This window comes from Coregonus lavaretus (genome assembly GCF_964263955.1).
Source record: "Coregonus lavaretus genome assembly, contig: HAP1_SCAFFOLD_243, whole genome shotgun sequence".
NCBI classification, from domain to species: Eukaryota; Metazoa; Chordata; class Actinopteri; order Salmoniformes; family Salmonidae; genus Coregonus; species Coregonus lavaretus.
The window spans coordinates 672,890-684,069 of NW_028156709.1; the positions used below are offsets into that span (position 1 = coordinate 672,890).

General features: G+C 43.7%; 1 protein-coding gene across 1 annotated transcript; it reads right to left on the bottom strand.

Annotated features, from left to right (window-relative positions):
• Positions 1–42: 42 nt before the first annotated feature.
• LOC311126048 (ATP-binding cassette sub-family C member 8-like) lies at positions 43–10,549 on the bottom strand. Its single transcript, XM_084200075.1, has 4 exons — positions 10,354–10,549; positions 9,565–9,698; positions 5,656–5,718; positions 43–2,462 (listed from the first exon to the last, which is right to left on the bottom strand). The coding sequence occupies exons 1-4, from the start codon at positions 10,475–10,477 to the stop codon at positions 2,325–2,327; spliced, it is 459 nt and encodes a 152-aa protein (XP_084056201.1). The 5' UTR covers positions 10,478–10,549; the 3' UTR covers positions 43–2,324.
• Positions 10,550–11,180: the final 631 nt, after the last annotated feature.

Consider the following 11,180-nt stretch of genomic DNA (forward strand, 5'->3'; position numbering starts at 1 on the left):
CCCCCCCCCCCCCCACACACACACACACACACAAAAAGGAAATCAGCTCCAAGTGATTTTAATTTAAAAAATCTGTTCCCAAGTATTCTCACACATACTGTAATAGAGACACGTGATCATATACAACTGTAAGCAAGGTTTAAAATCATTATGTTTTAGTTAAACATTATATCTGTTTGGGCTTCTTGCGGTCAATTTGCAGTCTACAAATTATTTGTAATTATGTTCCGGCCCCCCGACCATCCGTTCAAGACAAAATCGGCCAACGAACAACCCTTCGAATAACCATTTTTGGTTCCAGCTAGAACCTATTTGGTTCCAGGTAGAACACTTTTGGGATCCATGTAGAACCCTTTCCACAGAGGGTTCTACATGGAACCCAAAAGGGTTCTACCTTGAACCAAAAAGGGTTATCCTATGGGAACAGCCGAAGAACCCTTCTGGAACCCTTTTTTCTAAGAGTGTAGGATTAACAGACAGTCATAGCCGTACACACACACCACACCACAGCCTTGCCTTCAGATTCATCAGAGGGAAAATAGCCTACCACTCATCTCCAATGTCATTCTCCTAGACAATATATCAGTGCTCTATATCTATAGTCATTCTCCTCTCATGAGATCATCTTTCTAGAGAGTGGTGAGAGTTGTGTCTCTGCGCTTTCTGACAGACTGACTGAAACCAAAGTGCTGCTTTGCCCATAAAAAGACAACGCTGGTGAAGGATAGCAGTCACACTATAGGGGCCATGTTGTTGACCTTTGGCCTTTTACATACATGGACCCACCCGCCACTGCAGAAGCTACATTAAACATACTTGGCTTCTACTCACTTATAATGTATGCATTGGAGAGTTTGGAGGTTGAGGGGATTCCTAGCCTGGAATCCAAGCTAAATGAAACAATGGTGAAGTAAAACAATGGTTCAGTCTGGTTCAACCAGGCTAGAAGACGCTTACCCATTCATAGATTATAGAGAGGGCGTCTTTCCAGAAACGAGACAGAGGTGTTAAATGAATGGTTCTTCTCACTTGGTTGAGAGGTGAGTTGAAAACATGAAAACAGCCGACACGTGTGTACGGAAAGTAGGGCAGGAATTGTGGGTCATGAGTTTGGGATTGAATAAGAATGAAGAATGAATAAAAAATGAATTTCTTGAGATGAGAAACCGTTTTCCACTGACAAACAAAACAGCACAGCAGTATGGTGGGAAATACTGAAATTCTTCAAAGTCACATTACAAGAATCAGTTTGGCATTCAGGCTATAATACAATACAAAGAAGTCAATATAACATTCTCATTGTTCGATATGCAAAATAACTATACACATCCAGGTACTACAGTGGGACAGTGGCACGGCTCCCCAGAAACCAGGTTTAATACTGAAAATATAAACCACTTTCCTTACCAATAACACCAGCCAGAACCATGTATGGTAGAAACGCTGGCCTGAGCTACGCTAACGCTGGCTTATGGTAGGGAGAAGAAAGCGGAATCTTCCCTTATCATTTAGGGCTGGATCTTAACTTAAGATCAACGTGCATAACTCCCAAGTTTTCACATACATCTTGACATGAATGCATGGTTTACAGTACACAAGGTTTGTACAAGTTGAAGTTAGGCATGCACATCTCACGTTAGGATTCAGTCCTTTAGAGCACACCCATTGGGTGAAAGCTGTGCTTTTCAAAGAGGAGTCAGTGACCACTAAATGTCCACAGTCCCATGGTTCAGTCAGCATAGCATCTCATCAGACAGACAGAGGGTCGCCGGGCTAAAAATGTTCCAGCGATATATTCCCTACAGTGTTGGTACCATACTAGTAGTACTATAGTATACCTGCTTATTGCTTACCTATGAGTAATGGTGTAAAATATATACATATACATACATGATCTAGTAATAAGTGTAACAAAATATATCATTTAAACATAAAACATTTAAGTAAAGCTTTGTAAAATTGTAATCATATTTAATGACCGATTTGTGATCCTTACAGGACCAAGTTAATAGGTCAATCATTCGATCAATCAATCAACCAATAAATAACGAATACATTACCAATAATCAACACAAGAAGGCCATCAGTGGTGCTTTGGGAAGCAGTGTTTCCCCTACCATTACCAAGTTGGGGTGGTCCACCGGCCCGGCTCCGTTTCCCCTACAGTAACCTACAGTATTAGCTTCAGTCAATAATGATAATAATATCTGGACCTCTGCACCCCACCTAAGCATTGTGGGAAACACTGAGGAGGCTGATTAATTGATTAATGAATTGATTGATTGATAGACTGATTGATGTTGTGCAGCTGACAGTGTGTGAGTCTACATGTCAGCCCTGACGAAGGAAGCGAACATGCCGTCCTCGTGCTCCAGAAGGCTCTCTGGTTTGTCCATCTCCAAGATGTTCCCTCGCTTCATCACGATCACCAGGTCAGCTTCCAGGATAGTGTGTACACGATGCTGCATGAAGAACACACACACACACACACACACACACACACACACACACACACACACACACACACACATTACATTGATTGTTTAACTACACAAAAAAGAGTAAGGGATGCAATGCAGCTTTGACTTGCAATGTAGCCAGACAGACAGAGATAAACTGTGCTGAGAAAATCTAACAGATACCTGAATAAAAACATGTATTTTCATTTAGTCTTATTTCACAACCCCAAGAGTCAACCTCCAAGAGCCAACTGCTAATTAGATTAGATGTAGTATCCCTCCTTAACCCCCAGACAGATTAGATGTAGTACCCCTCTCTTTAACCTCCAGACAGATTAGATGTAGTATCCCTCCTTAACCCCCAGACAGATTAGATGTAGTACCCCTCTCTTTAACCTCCAGACAGATTAGATGTAGTATCCCTCCTTAACCCCCAGACAGATTAGATGTAGTAACCCTCTCTTTAACCCCCAGACAGATTAGATGTAGTATCTCTCTTTAACCCCCAGACAGATTAGATGTAGTATCTCTCTTTAACCCCCAGACAGATTAGATGTAGTATCTCTTTAACCCCCAGACAGATTAGATGTAGTATTCCTCTTTAACCCCCAGACAGATTAGATGTAGTACCCTCCTCTTTAACCCCCAAACATATTAGATGTAGTACCCCTCCTTAACCCCCAGACAGATTAGATGTAGTATCTCTCTTTAACCCCCAGACAGATTAGATGCAGTACCCCTCTCTTTAACCCCCAGACAGATTAGATGTAGTATCCCTCTTTAACCCCCAGACAGATTAGATGTAGTATCCCTCCTTAACCCCCAGACAGATTAGATGTAGTATCTCTCTTTAACCCCCAGACAGATTAGATGTAGTATCTCTCTTTAACCCCCAGACAGATTAGATGTAGTATCCCTCTTTAACCCCCAGACAGATTAGATGTAGTATCCCTATCCTTAACCCCCAGACAGATTAGATGTAGTATCCCTCTCCTTAACCCCCAGACAGATTAGATATAGTACCCCTCTCCTTAACCCCCAGACAGATTAGATGTAGCATCCCTCCTTAACCCCCAGACAGATTAGATGTAGTATCCCTCCTTACCCCCAGACAGATTAGATGTAGTATCCCTCTTTAACCCCCAGACAGATTAGATGTAGTATCCCTCTTTAACCCCCAGACAGATTAGATGTAGTATCCCTCTTTAACCCCCAGACAGATTAGATGTAGTATCCCTCCTTAACCCCCAGACAGATTAGATGTAGTACCCCTCTCCTTAACCCCCAGACAGATTAGATGTAGTAACCCTCTCTTTAACCCCCAGACAGATTAGATGTAGTATCTCTCTTTAACCCCCAGACAGATTAGATGTAGTATCTTTCTTTAACCCCCAGACAGATTAGATGTAGTATCTCTTTAACCCCCAGACAGATTAGATGTAGTATTCCTCTTTAACCCCCAGACAGATTAGATGTAGTACCCTTCTCTTTAACCCCCAAACAGATTAGATGTAGTACCCCTCCTTAACCCCCAGACAGATTAGATGTAGTATCTCTCTTTAACCCCCAGACAGATTAGATGTAGTACCCCTCTCTTTAACCCCCAGACAGATTAGATGTAGTATCCCTCTTTAACCCCCAGACAGATTAGATGTAGTATCCCTCCTTAACCCCCAGACAGATTAGATGTAGTATCTCTCTTTAACCCCCAGACAGATTAGATGTAGTATCTCTCTTTAACCCCCAGACAGATTAGATGTAGTATCCCTCTTTAACCCCCAGACAGATTAGATGTAGTATCCCTATCCTTAACCCCCAGACAGATTAGATGTAGTATCCCTCCTTAACCCCCAGACAGATTAGATGTAGTACCTCTCTCCTTAACCCCCAGACAGATTAGATATAGTACCCCTCTCCTTAACCCCCAGACAGATTAGATGTAGTATCCGTCCTCAACCCCCAGACAGATTAGATGTAGTATCCCTCTTTAACCCCCAGACAGATTAGATGTAGTATCCCTCTTTAACCCCCAGACAGATTAGATGTAGTATCCCTCCTTAACCCCCAGACAGATTAGATGTAGTAACCCTCTCCTTAACCCCCAGACAGATTAGATGTAGTATCCCTCCTTAACCCCCAGACAGATTAGATGTAGTATCCCTCCTTACACCCAGACAGATTAGATGTAGTATCCCTCCTTAACCCCCAGACAAATTAGATGTAGTACCCCTCTATTTAACCCCCAGACAAATTAGATGTAGTACCCCTCTATTTAACCCCCAGACAAATTAGATGTAGTACCCCTCTATTTAACCCCCAGACAGATTAGATGTAGTACCCCTCTATTTAACCCCCAGACAGATTAGATGTAGTACCCCTCTCTTTAACCCCCTGACAGTGGTCTCAGACAGCATGCAGTACCAACCCGGGAGGCTGTAGAGGCCTGAGAGGCAGGGTGGGACAGGGCCTACTTGTGAGTCCTCACTAAGACACTGAAGAGGCTGTCCTGCTGTGCTAGCAGGTTGGCTGCAGAGTCAAACTCCACTAGCTGCCCCGTGGAGAACACCAGCACCTGTTCAGCCTCCAAGATGGAGGACACCAGGTGCTGGGCGGCAGAACGGTGAGAAGGATAGACGGGGAGACAGAAGGAGAGGAGCAAGAACAGACAGACAGGTAAAACAAGGAGAAGAAGACAGGTGAAGGAAGGACAGCAGACAAGCTGTTTGAGTCTAGAGAGGTTCATTCAGAGTTGAGATCTGCAGCACACTTAACATCAATTTTCATCAGTCTCCCACTGACATCAATAAATGATTTATGGTAATGTTCGAGTTCCGCCTTATCCCAACTCTGAATCGGTCCGTAAATGCATTTGGAGGCATGAGAAGCATTTGGAGGCATGAGAAGCATTTGGAGGCATGAGAAGCATTTGGAGGCATGAGAAGTATTTGGAGGCATGAGTAGCAGAGGTACAGTATGATGACACAGGAGACATTGGAAAGATAGGATAAGGAAGAGGAGCTCATCTAAAAGCGAGGAGAAATCAGCTAGTCCTAGTCTCTATCCTTTCTCCAATGATTGATCCATAGAGAGAGAGAGCAGACCAAGAGGAGTCTCCACATCTATACACAGAATAACTCTTCCACATCTGACCTTTCAAGCTAATGACCTAATGACCTACAGGCTGTAACAGACTTACTGCAATAGTGACGACTGTTCGGTCGGCGAAGGCTGTCATCACCACCTTCTGTAAGACATTCTCCTGTAGGGGTGAGAAATGAGAAGTAGGTCAGCTCTTTAGGCTGTGTCCCAAATGGCACCCTATTCCTTGCATAGTGCACTACTTTTGACCATCGCCCTATAGGCCCTGGCCAGAAAATAGTGCACTTTATAGGGAATAGTGTGTCATTAGGAGCACAGCCTTAGATACAACCATGCGCACTCCACAGCAATGTCACTCCATTGTGAGTGTTGTCACCTCTTTGTTGTCTACATCACAGTGTGATGGTAGTTTGATAGAGTGTACCTGTCAGGGTCAAAGGTTAATGCTACAGCTGTGATCGTAACGACCTCAGATTGATGTTGGCCTGCTTTTCCGTATAAAAACAAATAAAGAGAGTCGCACACTCTATATATAAACTGCCAGTAATGTATATATAAACTGCCAGTAATGTATATATATAAACTGCCAGTAATGTACAGTGGGGGAAAAAAGTATTTAGTCAGCCACCAATTGTGCAAGTTCTCCCACTTAAAAAGATGAGAGAGGCCTGTAATTTTCATCATAGGTACACGTCAACTATGACAGACAAATTGAGAAAAGAAATTCCAGAAAATCACATTGTAGGATTTTTAATGAATTTATTTGCAAATGATGGTGGAAAATAAGTATTTGGTCACCTACAAACAAGCAAGATTTCTGGCTCTCACAGACCTGTAACTTCTTCTTTAAGAGGCTCCTCTGTCCTCCACTCGTTACCTGTATTAATGGCACCTGTTTGAACTTGTTATCAGTATAAAAGACACCTGTCCACAACCTCAAACAGTCACACTCCAAACTCCACTATGGCCTAGACCAAAGATATGTCAAAGGACACCAGAAACAAAATTGTAGACCTGCACCAGGCTGGGAAGACTGAATCTGCAATAGGTAAGCAGCTTGGTTTGAAGAAATCAACTGTGGGAGCAATTATTAGGAAATGGAAGACATACAAGACCACTGATAATCTCCCTCGATCTGGGGCTCCACGCAAGATCTCACCCCGTGGGGTCAAAATGATCACAAGAACAGTGAGCAAAAATCCCAGAACCAGCTGGGACCAAAGTAACAAAGCCTACCATCAGTAACACACTACGCCGCCAGGGAATCAAATCCTGCAGTGCCAGACGTGTCCCCCTGCTTAAGCCAGTACATGTCCAGGCCCGTCTGAAGTTTGCTAGAGTGCATTTGGATGATCCAGAAGAGGATTGGGAGAATGTCATATGGTCAGATGAAACCAAAATATAACTTTTTGGTAAAAACTCAACTCGTCGTGTTTGGAGGACAAAGAATGCTGAGTTGCATCCAAAGAACACCATACCTACTGTGAAGCATGGGGGTGGAAACATCATGCTTTGGGGCTGTTTTTCTGCAAAGGGACCAGGACGACTGATCCGTGTAAAGGAAAGAATGAATGGTGCCATGTATCGTGAGATTTTGAGTGAAAACCTCCTTCCTTCAGCAAGGGCATTGAAGATGAAACGTGGCTGGGTCTTTCAGCATGACAATGATCCCAAACACACCGCCCGGGAACGAAGGAGTGGCTTCGTAAGAAGCATTTCAAGGTCCTGGAGTGGCCTAGCCAGTCTCCAGATCTCAACCCCATAGAAAATCTTTGGAGGGAGTTGAAAGTCCGTGTTGCCCAGCGACAGCCCCAAAACATCACTGCTCTAGAGGAGATCTGCATGGAGGAATGGGCCAAAATACCAGCAACAGTGTGTGAAAACCTTGTGAAGACTTACAGAAAACGTTTGACCTGTGTCATTGCCAACAAAGGGTATACAGTAATCCCTCGTTTATCGCGGGGGTTACGTTCCGAAAATGACCCGCGATAAGTGAAATCCGCGAAATAGAAAACTTTTTTTTTTTACAATTAGCAACTATTACATGTATACAAATACAGTGACTCACGTGTAGGCCGTTTCACTGCTCTTCAGACTGGGCCGCTGCATCCTGACTGCGCTCTGCAGTGTTCTCTTCTTCTGAAGCCCGCGGTGCAGGTGTGTTTGTTCGGGAGAAGAACATAGTGATAGGCAGCTGTTGTCGCTCTTTTTTCTTCTTTGCAAAAAGATCCTTGTACACCGACATGCCACCATCGATTACGTTGGAGAACTGTAATGAACGGCTCATCAAAGGGTCCCATTCCTCAGCTACTCGCTTAAGTTCAGTGGCCATTCGCACCATGGTTGCTAAGCGACCAAGCGTTAGTCCTTCCTCCTCATCTCTCGTGTCCTCTTCTCCCTCTTCTCTTTCATCGTCGCTTTGTGGCTTTGTCATTTACCTTCCCTTAGCATGTCCAGAAGTTTAACTTTATCTGAGATAGGTAGCATCTTCCGCCGTTTGGGCCCATCCGCAGGTGCTTTTGTCGGTCCAGGCCGTTTCGTCGACATTATGGGTTTAGGAGATGTTCGAAATTACAAGATAATTTGGCCAACTTAATGTAAATTTGCCAAGCTGTTTTATGTACGTACACATAACTGCACGAGACGACAAAATGATAGCACAATTCGTAGCATGTTTTGATACAAGAAGCGGGAGTGAGTTTTTAGCGAATCAGAATGCAGAGCACAATGCACAAAAAAAAAAAAAATGCATTATGAAAATCCGCGAAATAGCGAATCCGCGATAAGTGAACCGCGAAGTGGCGAGGGATCACTGTATAACAAAGTATTGAGAAACTTTTGTTATTGACCAAATACTTATTTTCCACCATAATTTGCAAATAAATTCATAAAAAATCCTACAATGTGATTTTCTGGATTTTTTTTCCTCATTTTGTCTGTCATAGTTGACGTGTACCTATGATGAAAATTACAGGCCTCTCTCATCTTTTTAAGTGGGAGAACTTGCACAATTGGTGGCTGACTAAATACTTTTTTCCCCCACTGTATATATAAACTCCCAGTAATGTATATATAAACTGCCAGTAATTTACATATAAACTGCCAGTAATTGATATATAAACTGCCAGTAATTGATATATAAACTGCCAGTAATTTATATATAAACTGCAAGTAATTGATATATAAACTGCCAGTAATTTTATTATAAACTGCCAGTAATTTTATTATAAACTGCCAGTAATTTTATTATAAACTGCCATGCCTCCGGACTGAAACCTGAGAGGCTGGAGGAGAGTGAGGGTCCTCACTGTCGCGCAGCAATCGCAACAAAACTTAACGGCCCCTAAAGATAGAATCCTTCATTGAAACAATAACAATACGTTCTCCCAGCCTCAGGATGGAGCTGGATAAATGGAACCACTCTCAAATACATAGACAGAGCTATGGATGCAAGGACTGACCATCCATGATATCAACATTATGGTTGTAACCATGTTTTGAGGCTATATAGTGTTTGTTTACATTTACATCGTTTACAAACATTGGAGTAAAACAAGCTTACATTTTGGGTTCTGATGAGGTTACGACAGTTGAACTAAGCTCATGAGGCATTTATAAGTTATGTTCTTTAAGAATCAATGGGTAGATATTATTAATTTATAAGTCCAAAAATGGATACAGCAACTAAGGATTCTAGCTTCAATGGAAATCAATGCTTCATTTACAAACAGGTGCCCTAATGAAGAGTATGTGGCTGGTTGAAATACATGGACATGTGTTCTGCTATTGATCAAACCTCTATGTACAGGGCTCAATAATGAATGTCTGTTTTTTTATTTATATAATGTATCTGACATTGATTTATGTTTATACCCATATGCTGTAAAAGTAATGTCATAAATCTGGCTGTACAAAATGAAAAGAGCAGAAAATGAAACGTATGATCATAATATTACTAAAGAGCTAGTGATGGAGGGTACATGACTGTTAGGGTGTGTAAGCTCACCGTTGCCATGTCGATGGATGCGGTGGCTTCATCCATAATGAGGATGGAGCTCTTCCTGACGAAGGCTCTGGCCAGACAGAACAACTGCCTCTGACCCACACTGAAGTTTTCCCCTCCCTCTGTCACCACCGCGTCTGGAACACACACACACACACACACACACACACACACACACACACACACACACACACACACACACACACACACACACACACACACACACACATACACACACACGCAAACACACACACAAGTCGTTATTAAGGCAATCGTCTTTCTGAAAGCTCTATTTTAGTAGCATATTGTCTGATTAGTTTTCCCTCCAATATGCTTTCCCAAAGATTGTGTGGTTGGAGGTGGCCAGATTGTGTGGTTGGAGTTGGCCAGATTGTGTGGTTGGAGTTTGCCAGATTGTGTGGTTGGAGTTTGCCAGATTGTGTGGTTGGAGGTTGCCAGATTGTGTGGTTTGGAGGTGGCCAGATTGTGTGGCTGGAGGTTGCCAGATTGTGTGGTTGGAGGTTGCCAGATTGTGGTGACCAGATTGTGTGGTTAGAGGTTGCCATATTGTGTTGTTGCAGGTTTCCAGATTGTGTGGTTTGGAGGTGGCCAGATTGTGTGGTTGTAGGTAGCCAGATTGTGTAGTTGGAGGTTGCCAGATTGTGTAGTTAGAGATTGCAAAATTCCAAACACTTTCCCCAAAACCCAGTTTGTAAGATTCCCAGTATTACAGCCCTAGATGTGACAGTCAGACAGACAGTCAGTCAGGCAGACAGGCAGACAGACACATACCCAGTCCCCCAGAAAGGGCTTTGACCATGTTCTTCAGCTGGGCGATTTCTAGCGCCTCCCACAGTCTGTCATCAGTACAGGTACACTCTGGGTCCAGGTTAAACCTGCCAGGGAGACATGACATCAGTACAGGTACACTCTGGGTCCAGGTTAAACCTGCCAGGGAGACATGACATCAGTACAGGTACACTCTGGGTCCAGGTTAAACCTGCCAGGGAGACATGACATCAGTACAGGTACACTCTGGGTCCAGGTTAAACCTGCCAGGGAGACATGACATCAGTACAGGTACACTCTGGGTCCAGGTTAAACCTGCCAGGGAGACATGACATCAGTACAGGTACACTCTGGGTCCAGGTTAAACCTGCCAGGGAGACATGACATCAGTACAGGTACACTCTGGGTCCAGGTTAAACCTGCCAGGGAGACATGACATCAGTACAGGTACACTCTGGGTCCAGGTTAAACCTGCCAGGGAGACATGACATCAGTACAGGTACTCTCTGAAATACAGAGACAGAGATACAGAGATACATCCAGACCACAGCACCATCAACCACATCTACACCCCCACCCCCACCAATTAACTCCCCCCCAAGTCAACCATGCCCACACCCCATTTAGGCCCCCTCAGATCAGACCTATGCCCCTCCTACCCACCCCAAGCCCCCCACTCCCACAAAGAGGGCCTCAACATGAAAGTCACACATACGCCCAGGCCGTGAGCAGGCAAACAGGCCCAACACCCACACTTACACTAGCCCAAGCCAATGGCATGTACCAGATGCTCAGCAGGCTCTGCTCACAATTACTGGCCTGAGGCCAAA